This window comes from Mirounga angustirostris, unplaced genomic scaffold (genome assembly GCF_029215605.1).
Source record: "Mirounga angustirostris isolate CCGP_5_RB_7025 unplaced genomic scaffold, mMirAng1.0.hap1 SCAF_12, whole genome shotgun sequence".
In the NCBI taxonomy this organism is placed as follows: domain Eukaryota; kingdom Metazoa; phylum Chordata; class Mammalia; order Carnivora; family Phocidae; genus Mirounga; species Mirounga angustirostris.
The window spans coordinates 18,152,854-18,167,785 of record NW_026991720.1 but is presented as its reverse complement, the minus strand read 5'-3'; the positions used below and the strand labels follow the sequence as shown (position 1 = coordinate 18,167,785).

General features: G+C 38.9%; 1 protein-coding gene and 1 long non-coding RNA gene across 5 annotated transcripts in view; one reads left to right on the top strand and one right to left on the bottom strand.

Moving 5' to 3' along the window:
• The window catches only part of LOC135362061 (uncharacterized), a 28,265-nt gene extending 25,074 nt beyond the window's left edge, over positions 1 to 3,191 (bottom strand). For 2 of the 3 annotated variants that reach the window (XR_010406358.1, XR_010406361.1), the window contains exons 1-2: positions 2,095 to 2,435; positions 342 to 446 (exon numbers count right to left, since the gene is read on the bottom strand). This is a non-coding gene — a long non-coding RNA (uncharacterized LOC135362061). Of the gene's footprint in view, positions 1 to 341; positions 447 to 2,094; positions 2,436 to 3,127 lie in introns of those variants that run through there. The other variant, XR_010406359.1, reaches the window with a different exon arrangement.
• CALD1 (caldesmon 1) overlaps positions 1 to 14,932 on the top strand; it is a 182,662-nt gene that overhangs the window by 79,332 nt on the left and 88,398 nt on the right. For both annotated transcript variants that reach the window (XM_064574931.1, XM_064574930.1), the window contains exon 3: positions 4,928 to 5,037. In XM_064574931.1, coding sequence (XP_064431001.1) covers positions 4,967 to 5,037 — 71 coding nt within the window. In that variant the 5' untranslated portion in view covers positions 4,928 to 4,966. The remainder of the gene's footprint in view (positions 1 to 4,927; positions 5,038 to 14,932) is intronic.

The window sequence follows — 14,932 nt, the reverse complement described above, 5'->3', positions numbered from 1 at the left end:
TATGAGTGTTGAAAGATTAGGGTTCCTTGCAATAAAAGAGAAATAATTATCTTGGGGGTGAGGTTATAGTGGTCAGAAAAGGAAGGTGTATAATAAGGAAGGTGCAGTGCAAGAGAAGAAACTTTAACGTCACAAAGAGAAGTATGCTGTGATGCTGTCCAGAATCTGAGCATCCTGGTTTATGAGTATTAAAAAGAAGTAACAATAAAATAATAGAGGCTTAATTAATATTTGCGAGGCTTAATTTAATTGAGATCTCTGAGACATGATAATTCTATTTATTTAAACCAAATGGGTGTACAATTGAGGAGGCATGGGTAATTTTTAAGATCACTTCTTACCTAAGTTTATATGGTCCAATGAATTAGACCAGATATCATTGACAGTAGTCTTCTCAGAACTTTCCTGGGGCACTCTCGCTTATTTCCTGAAAGGGAAAACAATTCCTAGAGGAAAATAGTGGATTAGTCCAAGAATATTATAAGTGGCTAAGAGCACACACTTTGAAATTCTGTAAAATGGGGATTTTAATAGCTACTTTACATATTTATTATGTAGATAAAATAATTTAACATATTTTTAAGTGGCTCAGCAGCACTATCAAGCCACAAAAAGACCTGGAGGAAACTTAAATGCATATTGCTAAGTGCAAAAAGTCAGTCTGAAAAGGCTATATACTGTATGATTTCAACTATATGACATTTTGAAAAGGCAGAGTTATTATAGAAACAGTAAAGGGATCAGTGGTTGCCAAGGGTTGGGGCAGGGGAGGGAGGGAAGGGTGAATAGATGGAGAACAAAACCTGTTTAGGGCAGTGAAACTATTCTGATACTATAATGGTTGATACATGAAACAACGTCAAGGGTGATACCTAATGTAATCTATGGATTTTAGTTAATAATAATGTATCAGTATTGGTTCATCAGTTGTAACAAATGTACCACACTGCTATAAGATGTTAATTAGGCTGTATTAGTTTTCCAGGGCTGCCATAACAAAGTACCACAAACGGAGGGGCTTAGGGCAACATAAGCGTTGTCTCACAGTTCTGGAAGCTAGAAATCTGAAATCAGGGTGTCAGCAGGGCTCCCTGTCCCTAAGCTGTTCCATCTCTCTCTCCCAGCTCTGCTCCCTCAGGTGCCCCTTGCCCTCCACCTTCTCATGGCATTCTCCCTGTCTTCACATTATCTTCTCTTTGTGTATGTCTGCTCCTGTGTCCAAATTTCCCCTTTTTTATGAGAACACCAGCAATATTAGATTAGAGCCCACTCTAATAACCTTATCTTAACTTGACTTACGTATACAAAGGCACTCTTTCCAAATAAGGTTACATTCTGAGGGGTTAGGTTTTCAATATATTTGGGGGGGGGGGATTACACAATTCCGTACAAACATACAGGAGACTGGGCAGGGTGGGGAAAGGGAGTATATGGGAACTCTGGACTTTCTGTTCATTTTGTCTTTAAACTTGAAACTACTCTTAAGAAATAATACCCATTAATTAAAAAAAACAGTAAGAAAAAATAACCCAACACATTGTACATATTCAATAAATGTTAGAGACTTCTGGAAGCTGCATTAACTTATCCAGTGTCCCTGACACAATAGATTTTATTCTTGATGCATTCCAAGATGAGCAGTAGCATTGCCCGAAGAGCCAAGGACTTTCCCCAACCCATTCACTCTTCAGTTTGTGATGATTTAAAGGTAGACTTAGCTTTCTCCCTGGCTTCTCCCCCTAATAACTGAGTGGTGGATTAGAAAGCTATCTGCTTACAACGTTCTCCTGCCCTTGACTGGATTTTGTGGTGTCATTACCAAAAGGAAGGGCTGCGTGTTAACTGATTTGGAATCTGTAACACTGACTTATTACTTAATTATAGCAGCATAGATTGTGCCGTCTTAAGAAAATCTAGTATTTGGGAGCCCGTATTGAAAAGACACATGTATCCGTAGGTAATGATTCATCTGCCTTTGTAAAGTGCTTTTGCCCTTTACACAGAAGTCATGTCAGAGTTCTTTCAATAGCATGACTACAATCCCCCCCTTACAATACAAAAATTTAGATTTTTCATAAACTTTCAAGAACTCACCTGTCACATTCATGGGTATATATCTTCCTCAGCCTACACTTCTTTTTCAGGCTAACCTGTCCATTTGTGACCCTCTAGAGCTCCACAGTTTATAGAATCTCTTTGCCTTGACATTTCATCGCCTCATTGGTTGAGAGTTTGTTTCCCAATCAGTGTTGCTGAAAGGAATTCAGCATTGACTGAGGGTAGGGGAGGAAATGAGAGATCAGGAGCTGGGGACTTGAAAGCCACTGCTCCCCAATAAAGGGGAAGAATCACTTACAGTTCTACCCAGACATGGCTCCCCTTAATAAGACAGTGCCAGAGAAGTTCGGAGGAGCTCTATGGGCTAAGAGTGTGATGATTAAGGAAGACCTCCAGCCCCATCCTGGTGGGAGACCAACGGAGAACCATTTTCATAAACGTACACAACTTTCCTCCCCTGCACAACCTCATACACCCTAATGGAGAGTCATACCACACGGTACGCAGATGTGCATTCTCCTCTCCCTCAGATACACCCACCACATGTCCACAAACTATAACCCAGAAAGGTACATGTCTGTGTAGATGCATCATACAGCGGCCCCCTCCCCCACCTCTAGTGCCCCATGTACAGACTCAGCAGCATTCAAATGAACAAATAAATGGACAGATAGACTTTATCTATGGCTGGGAAAGAAAAAACGAGTGCCCAAGTAAGTAATAAAAGGTGAGGAGTAGGTGGAGACAATGGGTAGCAGAAAAAGAATTTGCGTGGGGAGAGAGCCAGTGAGGATGGTCAGCCAAAGGGACCACATGCTCTTAGTCAGTCTCACTTCCCTGTGAGTACTCCCAAGACATGGCCAGGCTCTGCCAACCGTGTGCATCTCCAGCCTGCTCGGGGATATTGACTTAGCTGCTTATTAGCACCTCCACGCGAGGTGTAGTGTAGGGAACTCGAGCCATGGCTCCTAACAAAGCAGCCAGCAGGACTGCATAGCTTGGGGGAGGGAGGAGGGGATGCTTTTCAAGCTACTTGGATAAATGAAGAAAAGTGAAATTGCTTACTTACAGACAGACGTCTTTCTCCCATTTCTGTTTGTTGAGGCTATGGTTATTTGCAAAGTGGTTCATCTACAACAAAAGACTGCACTGAAGAAAGGAATGAGAAGAGTTGACTCTCTCATTGCACCTAGCATTCAGGTCCCCGAAGTTCAGTCCCACTGCCCACAGGGCCCTTCTCACCCTGTACTGCACTCAGAACGGGAGCCCACCCCAGGGGGAAAGACAGCCCCCCCCCCACCCCGACGACCTCTCAAGGGATGCTCAGATCACTTGTTTTTCATTCTGATAACTATGGAGAGATCAAGCTGGAAAACGAAGAGACATTTATAGTTAATGAAATAGTAAAGGAAAACGGATTCTTTTCTTCATAACCAGCAAAATACTTAGAAAGTACTCTTGGTAAGAGTAAGATAGAAAAACACCTTCCAATTTTAAAACTCCCAATAAACACCAAAATTCTAATTTCTAAAAGATTTATAAGCAGTATAAATAATCCCTAAGGAATAAGAAAGGGGGGAAAATGCAAACATTGTATAGTTGTGTTTTTGTTGGCAGAGATTTTAGTTTTGTTGTTGTGAGTTTTTTAAGGGGAAAAATGCTTGAAAAATAAAAGAATCTGACAATTTACTTAAGAAGCTTCCTGAGCCTGGCTTCAAAATCCAAGTTTTGCTTTTTGCCCCTTCAAGCGAAGATGTCATTAGGTAATGGCTTTAGGTTTTGCACAGCTCCTCATTTTCCTACGCGGGGCAAATGGCTTGTCTCGTGGGCACAGAAAGGGCTGGAAAATATTTTTTGTGCTCTGAGTGCAGCGGAGAGTCTAGGATTCCAGAGGAAGTGGAGGCCTCCCGCTCCACACAGGAAACAATCTTCAAGCAGGCCTTAAATGCCAGATTCCAGGCCGAGTTTAACTAACCACTGACAGCTCTGTAAACAAAGCAAGGACAAAAAGAGCCCGCTTCCCCTTTTCTGGTAGTCATTTTGGGTTTGGGGGCTGCAGGGGAATTCTGGAATCCTTGGCTTCATGGCACAGAAGTGCAAGGGAAGCGAGCTCCTCAGCTGAAGAGCTGGAAAGGGAAGATCTTTCTGGGATTAAAACCATCTCCGGAGGAGGTAGGAGAGGATAAAATGGTTGGGTCACAAAGAGCCGGGACTTTTGAGCTCTGAAAACAGCTTGATCATCTGCAACTGCTTTTAAAAATGCTGCTGACTTATGTTTATTCATGGTATTATTGCTGTGGTCTTTTTTTTTAATCATTCTGATATTAATATTCTTTCAGAGTATGCAAATTATGCCTGGATACTTCTATTACTTTATTACTATTTTCCCTCTTTTCCTTTTCTCTTAGTGCCTACATATTCCTTTTGGGGCCACTTTTCTTTTTTTCACTCTTTTTCTCTTTTCCTCTTTCTTTGTTCACTTTTTCATAACCTTTGTCTGTGGCTCAGCAAGTTACAAAGAACAAAATCATTCAGTAGCTTTTAAGTGATCCTACCAATATTTCAAATCTTCAAAGTCTGTCTCCTGAGGTTTTAACTTATTTATTTTTTAACTGTAATCCTGGGATCTTTACTTATTTGTCTCTAATAAGTAAGTTTCATGAGTGAGACTGAATTTAACACGCGAAGGACTCAGCTCGGGAGTCAGAAATTGGTCACTGGCCACCTTGCCAGCCTTCTAAGGTGTTTTTCTTCAGAATAAAGAAGAAAAGAGAGGGTGAAGAAATGGAGGGGGGCCAAAGGTAAAAGTGATTCATGGGAAACACTACTTTGATTCATCTGTGATATTGACCTACCTCCTCCCTGTTAGGTCCAGATTCTCCCGTCTCCCTAGACGTGAAGCCACACCATGGATGATTTTGAACGTCGCAGAGAACTCAGGAGGCAAAAGCGGGAAGAGATGCGCCTCGAAGCGGAAAGGTAAGGATCTAAGTTGAACAGTATTTGTATTCTGTTATTAGCAATGCTGGTTTCAGGCTTCAAAGATCATCACTCTGAAGGGCCAAATATATTGCACACTAAGCTGTTTGCCAGAGTAGTTATGGAAAATTTTCCTGTTATGACTCTAAATTCTGCATAAAAAAAAAAAAAGAAAACCAACATCAAGAAAAAGAGAGATTCTAGAAGAATCAAATAGTTGCATTAAATCAGAGCCTTTCATACTGGAATTTTTAAATAACAAAAGCAATATGTAGATGAAAGTTTTAAAAGCAGTTATAATATTGAAATGACAGGAAAAATGACAAATGCTGACTATTAAAACCAACTAGGAAATGGGAGTCTTTGGTCTAAAAATATAAAGGCAGTAAGTCCCAGATGGATCTTGTGACAAATTTTTATTCTTACTAGAAAAGTAGCCCAATCCAGTAATCCACATATTAGAAGTTAATAGCTAATGGAGATCCTGAATCTAGCTGGAAGCTGTTGTTTGAGGCCCCTGTCGTGGTGACTTCAAGGGCAGGTTGGGGAAGTAAAGCAATGACATACAAAGCATGGGGCATAAGTGCATCTTGTAAAATTTAGGCCTCAGAGCAAAGGACAGTGGCGTGTAATGTGGCTTCAGACAGAGTAGGCATTCTTGGGTGTACCTGGCCAGGGGTAAGTATTTAATTTCAGGGAGAAGCCACATGCAAATGGAGATTGTCTCCAGGCCTTTGGAGATAGAAATGTTCTATCTTTGTTCAGAAAGGGAAAGAAATTATTATTAGAGGATAAGTTTGGGCACACCCAGTGTGGGACTGGTAATATAAAAGCTAAAGGTGGATGGTAGTGAGTGTCAAGAAAGCAAGTGTAAGGAGAGTGAGAGGTCATAAAGATGTAGTAGAAACCATCAGAGGAGACAAAAGTGTCAGGGAGATGGGGAGAACTAAGGAGAGCATCCATGTTGAGTGGGCATCACTACCATATAGGCATTGTCCGGGCCCAGGGGGACATACCTCTTACTCTTTCCAGTGTGGTGTATTATATGTCCTCAGACCCAACTGAAAGTCAATGGAATAACTTTACCCAACAAATATTTATTAAGCACCAACCAAATTTCCGTGACGGTGCTAGGGACAGGGAAAGCAATGACGAGATACACATGGACATGGCTTCTGCTTTTATGTCCCTCATGGCTTTCTAGGAAACCAATAGCAAGACCAAAAAATAGACCAGGCCAGAGTATGGGGCTAGAGGGACTCAGGAATGAGGATAGGAAATTGGGCATCAGGCTAGATCAGTATCCTCAGCGTCTTTGCTTTCTAGGTGAGTAGGGATATGGGAAATCAATGTGTAAGGAGTACTACACCAGATTGCTGTGGTTAGAGCCATACTGTAATCACAGTGAATAAACTCCATTTCCTTAGAACCAGAATTTTGCCTAAGAATTTTCTACACACCTACATGGTTCATCCCTTCCAGTTTTTTGTTTTGTGTGAAAGGACATGTCTTCCTTAAAGTCAGTCATTAAAGGAATGTACTCAGTGAAGCTTAGTTGGGTACCCTTAATAATCTAAAGTAAATTTACACAAATTTATCCTAACCTTTTAAATTTACATTTCTGTCTGTATTAATTCTTTTGGGCTGTTATGTTCCATCTGATTCCTTTTCTTTCTTTCTTTCTTTTTTTTTCAAAGGAAGTATTTAAGTACTTCCTTACGTTTGTACTATTTACCTTTTCATGTTTCAAAATGAACCTTTAGAAGGTCTGTTATTCTGGGATGTGTTAAATAAGTCCATGTTCACTCTTTAGGATTTTGTAAAATCTGATCATTTATGGGAAAGCGAAGGTCAGGTTTTATGGTCCAACCAACTTTGATGGTAAAGTTCAGGGTGTGTACAAGGAAACAGATGGCCAGAACCAGAAATCAAGGGCCATCCAAATTCGTGGTTTTCATCTGAAGATAAAGGGCATAGAAGACCCTGGGCAAATCCCTCTTCCTTTATCTTTAGACCTGGCTTCCTCATCTGTAGCAGGAGTCGATTTTTCTCTGGGGGATTGGTGGTCATTTTTACATTCCTTTTGCTTTGGTATTGTCTATGACCCTATGGCCTGACCTTACACATTATTCCCTGGGGCCAGACTGGAGAAGACCTACTAACTTTCCTTTGGATTTAGGGAACTAAAAGAAAGGACTCAACCCAGATCAGGAGTGCTGCTGGTGCAAATTAGCAAAAATAGAGAGTGGCCTGAAGGCTCAGAGCTGCAGATTCATTCATTCACACTTTCCACAAATTTTTGTTGGGCATCTACTCTGTTCTAAATCCTATTTTGGGGCTTAGACCCAACAGAATGACAGAATTGGGAAAAGTATGCTTCATGCTTTTCAACTTGTACAAAACCAAGTGATGATCAAGAAACTACATATTTATATCCTCAAGTATAATTTATACCCTGATACTCACTGATACTTATTAAAGATGGCCTGTGTGCCCTTTGTATGCTATACCCCTACAGACAGCATGGGGAAAGGGACACCACAGAGAAGAGAAAGTCTGTTGACTTCCACGGCCTGCCCACAAAGGCTCTCCAAATAAAAATACCCTGTTATTTCAAGTAGTTGTTATTGAGCCTGACTAGCAGGTGCAGTTCAACTTTGCAATGATAAATAATTGAAAACTTGTACTTTCACCAGATGTTATAACCAAAAATTAAAACAAGCCAGATTCTTACACATTTCATTCCTCAGAATAGATGTAAAAGATTATTTAAAAAGCTAACAATACACTGTGTGCAGTGCTGGCTTTCAAGGGTTTGGGACTGGAATGTTCTCACTGCATCACGGCTGCTCCGAGACTGTCCTACACCCACTTCACTCTTTTGGTTCTCATCTGGTCCGTTTCAAATCACATGGCTTCCACAACCTAGACTGTGAGCCTAGTCAATCAAACATAGCCTTCCCTTCTTTGTCTTGCCCCCAGCCTGCGTATCTTTTTGTTATTCCCCTTGTCCTTGCCCTACTTTTGGCTATCATTCTTGAGTCCTTAAGATGAGGTCTTTAGATTTGGTAAAAGGAGGTATTTCATTTGGTCATCAAAAAAAATGTACTGACTATCTTTAAAGTACAAGATAGTACCCTGAATCACAGGGTTGAGTGGTCACCAGTCCAAGCAGTGTCCCAATAGTCACAAAGCTCATATTCTAGGTAGATTAGTAACTTCAGAGCAATCTTGAGCAAAAAGGGGAGAAAACATTTCAAAAGACAAAAGAGATTGAGCAAGTAATCAGTGAAAATTCTAAATGCATTGTTTCTAAGTAAAAGATACTATTTGTACACACCTCAAATTAAACTGTATTTTTAAATTAGTTACCTATTTGAAAAAATAATTATTTTGCTCTTTATTATTCTTCACCTATATCAAGAGATAAAAAATTTTAATGGGTATATTCTGCTTCCCTTTCCGTATCTATCTTTTATTTCAATCCCTCTCTGCCTTTGTCTCTGTCATTTCTCAGGGCATCTTTATGTATTTTCCCCTGGTCTGTTTGCATCTTCATTAACACTTGATTCACGTGTTTCCATTTCTTCTCCCATCTGTGTACCGAATCCATCTTACCCTGGATTATTTATGCAGGTGCTTTTGTGTCATCAGGGATTATGTACATTTCAAGGGGGAAAATGTAGGGGAGGAGGAAATATTTTCAAAGGAGTCAAATTCAGCTCTTTTCCTACTCAAGTAGAAAGTAGAAGTAGAAAAAAATGCTAGGCCTTTCGTATGTATCTGGCAAAGACAGACTGATCACAGCAACAGCCGTAGGATAGAATAGAACATACATGTTCTATATAAATGAAGGCACCAACAGTGGGAGACAGTAGGGCTTAGCAGTTAAGGGCGTGGGCTGTGCTGTCAAATCCCAGGTGTGCCACCTAATTAGCTACATGAGCTTAAAAATTACTCGATACTTCTAACCTTGTTTTCTCAGTGGGGGAAATAATATTCACCTTATAGAGTTTTTGTGGGGAAACAAAGAGGTAATACATGAAAGTATTAACACAGTACTAATCATCTAGTGTTTATTACCTAACCACTTCTTGAATGATCACTTTTGTCTATTGAGTGTTATTCAATAAGCATCACTATTAATTATTACTATAGTTATCTAATTTGATTCTCTATAACACACAAAGAATTGAGGACACTATTTTACATTCCCATAAAACAAAACAAAATAAAAAATATGAAGGTTTTCTTTCCATACTCCTCAGAGGCTCCAGGAGCCTTATGCAAGACAAAGAGCAGGAATTTGCTACTTAGTGATGAATTTTGAGTGGGGGTGATGGGTATCAAGGCCTGAGGAGGGACTGCCAGACCCTGATGTCTCAGCCAGAAGAGTCGACACCAATTCAGGTTGAATTCCTCTTTTACACGTGGCCAAAAGGATTTTGAGCTTGGGTTTGGCTGCTGAGAAACCTACAGTGATGTTTTCTCCATGAGGAGATCTTCACTCGGTCACACTTTTCCCAGTGCTGTGCTTGTTTGCACAACAAACAGCCCTCCTGGTTTTCAAGACATGAACTCATTACATTCTCAGCTCATGCTTTCCACATCCAATGTTGAGTTTCCCTTTCTGATCAGAAGAAAGGCCCCTGTTGTAGAGTGGTGTTATCAGATTCAGAGGCTCATAGACATAAATAAAGGGAATGAAAACACTCTTGCTGTTGTCATCATTCATACATTTTTATGAGCCTCTGAAATATACTGATGATTAGACATTTGAAAGTAAATATTTTTACTATAGTAGAAAAACAAACAATTTTTTTAAATCCATTGAGTCTTAAGTAGTTCCCTCCCAGGCCTCTGTCACTAAAAGGTTTTTACAGGATTTAATAATGTAACCAATCAATGGTTATACGATACACATACACAAAACGCTTTTATTTACAACACTTAGCATTGTGACCTTGAATTTTTTTTTTTTTTTAAAGATTTTATTTATTTATTTGAGAGAGAGAGAATGAGAGGGAGGAGGGTCAGAGGGAGAAGCAGACTCCCTGCCGAGCAGGGAGCCCGATGCGGGACTCGATCCCGGGACTCCAGGATCATGACCTGAGCCGAAGGCAGTCGCTTAACCAACTGAGCCACCCAGGCGCCCGTGACCTTGAAATTTTAAATCAAAATCTTTCAAATGCAATTTTTTGTTATTCTGTGATCAGAAAATTATGTCTCATTAGGAAGTTAAATAAAATATTCCTTTGAAACGGTCTAAATTATTAGAGCTAAATTTGCTCAAAAACTATCCTTCAGTTCTCTCAGAAAATCGATCACTCCAAGGGGCAAGGACGTGTATCTACATTTTTGCTTTGAGTTAAAAGGTTTTTTCAAGTAATTTGTTTGAAAGAGATTTTAAACTATTTCTGTAAAGTTTTTATATTTATTTGATATTATTTAGGGTCAGCCCAACTTGAATGTAGGGGCATGGACAAATTTAGATAATTTTCACCTAAGAGACCTTCCCTTATTTATTTGTGTCCAGCCACATGAAGAATCAAAATATACATACATATTCATATCCTCTCTCTCTTGTTCTCTCTCACCCTAAATAGACATCATTTATTCTCTGTCAATTTATAAATGGTCAGATTATAAATGGTGAAGATGGCATACTTGGACCAGTTTCCACTAACCTAATAATTCCTCTGCCGCTAAAAGTATCCCACTTTAAGGTGACCAGTGGAGCATCAGGAGTCTAGGATCTACCCAACATGACGGTCATTCAACAGAACTTGAATATCTAGATTCTTTTTAAAAATGTTTTAATATATTTTTATTCAAGTATAATTAACATACAGTGTTCTCTTAGTTTCAAGTGTACAAGGAAAATATAGAGTCTTGAGGACCTCACATGCTAACTCATAACTTCCTTCTTAGGAAAAAATTGTGAGATATATATATATATATATATACACACATATATACATATAGGAGTCAATACACTTAACAGTTTAAAATAGTGAATTTTTCTTTACAGGCTGTGTGTGTGACAATTTATCAGTCTTCAGTTACCTGAGGAAAGGCAGGATGATGTGTTAGTTAATCATATGGGTGACAAAGTCTGACAGACCTGGGTTCAAATCCTGAGTTTGACAACCACTAGTTGGGTGGCCTTGTGACAAATTACTTAAACATATTTTGCTTCTAAATTTCTTTATGTATAAAAATGGGGATAATTATTCTGCCTCATAGTCATTGTGAAGATTAAACTAGTTAACCTGTGTAGAGAAATTAACACAAAGCCTGGCGTATAGTATGCTCAACAAATGTTAGATGTTATTATTAAAACCATATGAATGTTTTAGTAGGCCTTTGGCACAAAATAATATTTTACTGAATTTGAATTTTTATTCATGTCAGTTCATTCATTATGATTTGCCGCACCCTACTGCAAAGCTTCTTTCCTGCACTGATCTCAGTACTTGCTGAGATATTTCTGTTGAGGCTGGGAAAGAGTTTAATCTTTTTGGGGCACCTGGGTGGCTCCATTGTTAGGTGTCTGCCTTTGGCTCAGGTCATGGTTCTGGGGTCCTGGGGTGGAGCCCCGCGTCGGACTCCCTGCTTGGCGAGCCCGCTTCTCCCTCTCCCTCTGCCTGCCGCTCCCCCTGCTGTGCTCTCTCTCTGTCAAATAAATAAATAAAAACTTAAAAAAGAAAAAAGAATTTAATCTTTTGTTCACATCTAAGTCTACTGCACAAATGTAATTGCTATATGAGATTTAAAAATTACATACTCTAGCCATGTGGTTAATTATCTAATTCATTAATGATATGTTTTTTATTTAAAACCTTGAGTGTGTAAAACATAACTCAGAATTTTACCTGAAGAGTTCAGTTCAGCAAAAATAGTTCTCAAATGGAAAAGAGTATCAGCCGTATTTCTCATCTAGTGTTATAAAGAAGGAACCATCATTTGTTTAACATCAACCAAGTGCCAGGGTGGTGCACTCTATATACCTTATTATAATTTAATTGTCAAAACAGCCCTATATCCTTATTTTGTCTGTTCAGGCTGAATACAATAGATTGGGTGGCTTATAAACAACAGAAACATTTCTATAGGCTAGGAAGTCCAAGATCAACATGCCAGCAGAATCAGTATCTGTGAGGTTTTGCTTCCTGGTTCCTAGACAGCTGCCTTCTTGCTGTGTCCTCACATGGTGGGAGGCACAGGGCTGTTCTCTGGGGTCGCTTTTATAAAGGGCACTTATCCCATTCATGAGGTTGCCATCCTAATGATCTAATCACCTCCTCAAATCCCCAGCTCTAAATACCATCACACTGGGCATTGAGTGTCAACATATGAATGCAGGGGAGGGCAACAAACATTTATTCTATAGCAGACCTGGATATTATTGTCCCTATTTTACAGTTGAGGAATCTGTAGGGCTGAAAGGTTAAGTAACGTGTCCAACTTCATATAGCTAGGGAGTGCAATCCGGTTCTGTCTGCCCCAAATCTCAAAACCTTTCTACTGTAACAGATTGATCAATGGAATTTTTCATGTTTCAACTGGTTGTCTTGGCTGAAGGTCCATCATCTCTACAATGCCAAAATAACTCCCTAAGATGGGGAAAAATCATTCAAAGCAACAAACTATAAATGAGGCTTTTGGGCCTAATTGAACTGTTCTTTATGCTTATTCAGGTAAATTGCTTACATGTGTAGACATAGTCATTGTTTTGTTTGCCCTCTAAAACTCTTCTGTGTTATTCCCATTTCACAGAAAAATAGAAACAGAGAAGATCAAGTTTTCCCCCTCAAGCCAAAGAAGGCTGTTGGCATCGCTGCTCTTGGCTTTTCTTTGGATTTTTCCCAATAAGACTTTAGTCACCATTAGGACAGGGACTTAGCCCCATCATCACTCATAAAAGCTTACAGCTGTCATTGACCTTAGAGATAATCTTCTGCAATGGAATGTTGCTTTTTCAATTTTGGACCACACACTATTTGAGTCTCTGATGAAAGCTGTAGACCCTCCTCCAAGAAAAATGCACATATGCACCCACAAAACTTGGCACTTATTTTCAGTGGCGTCATGGACCTCCATCCACAGACCTCCTGGGGGCCCATGAAACTCTGGGCCAAGAATCCCTGATATAATGAATTTTAAAAGCTTCATTTTACATATGAAGAAATTTAAGTCTAGGGATGCCGACCTTCTCAAGATCACCCAGCTAAGCTGAGGTAGAGCCTTCTTGCACTGTGCATTTATTCATCTCCCTGAATAAATGGAGCTGTCTGTAACAAATGCTCTGGCTATTGATTAGGACAGTTGAGCATACTTCTGGGAGAATACATATGCTAGAAAGTACTGCATATAGAGTGGGTTTTTTTAATTTGAAAATAATTTATGGGTAATATTTCTAAATAAAATGAGATTATGTCAGATTACTTCATGGGGGAATAAAATAAAAAGCAAAGAAATATAAGTGGATAGGCAGAATGAAAACAATTCATTGTTAGGAACTGGGAATCCAACTTTGCCAAGTCAAGAAGGAAAAAAAAACCCTGTTGATTTTGCAAATAGAACCCTATCTGCCATCAATTTTGGAATTCTTCTATTTGGCATATATGATCTTGGCAAGATTTCTTCAAACAAAGCTTAATTATGATACTAAGGTATTATGTAGGATTTCTTCATCCTTACCAGTTTCATTTAGCTATTCAAACTTCTCAAAGGATTTTTCTCACTATGTAAAAGATAAGAGCTGATTTGATTCCTTAAGGAGGATTTTGTGTTTCATTTTTATTACTACCATTTTTTGGGAGGATGGGGCAGATTAGAGGGGACACAGACCTGATGCCTTCCAGAAAACAGGATCGCTCAGATCTGGGTTTGAATCCTAGCAGGGTTACCGAGGATAATCCTTAGCCTCTCTAATCCCATTTTCTCATAGGGAAAATGGCCATCATAACAGCTCATAAGGTTTCATGTAGGTCTTAAAGCACTAGATGGATAGATGATAGATAGATAGATAGATAGATAGATAGATAGATAGACAGACAGACAGATAGATAGAAGGTAGGTAGAAAGAAAGAAACAAATAATATGTATGCATATTTGACTAGTGCTCAGTAAATGTTACCTGTGTTTGCTGTTTTTCAGCTAGCTAGAGGACATGGTAAGGAAGGAGCTATCAGGAAAGCCCTCTCCAGGTCATGTCCCCAAGAATCACTGAATATGTACTTAGTTGCCGTATTAGACAGTGTGGTGTAATCTCCACTCTGTTTCAAATCTGTTTTAGCAGCCTACCTTGAAAGTGATGAGAGAATTATGGATATGAAGTCTCCATGCTGAAAAGAAAATCTACCTCCTTATTTTGAACAGTCTTTTTTCATTTTCCTTACTGGTTTTAAATCAAGATAAAAATATAGGATAGTTTTGTAGCTAATATAGCAAGGTCTTTATCTTAAAAATTTATATATCTAATATTCAATTAATCATATATTTTAAATAGTTTTCTTTTGCCTTGTGGAATTATCATTTCTTTTTTCATATTACATAATTACGGTTTCAGTAACCAAAACCCTCTCAACCATATATATAAATACTATACTAATAATATAAAGAAAGTATGTACCCATTTTTCACAAAATAATTTTCAGTCATTTTATTCTAAATTTGTGATTTTATTCATTTTAATTATGAAAAAGCTAATACATGCAAATTAATATTATGTAATTTATACAGAAGTTGTAAATCATTGTAATGCATATATTATAAACTTGTCACTGAGCTTAAGATCTAGAACATTTCCAATACCACTGAGACTTTCAACTGACCCCTCTCTAATCCCTTCCCCTTGCTTCTCCATCCACAAAAGTAATCAGTTTCCTGA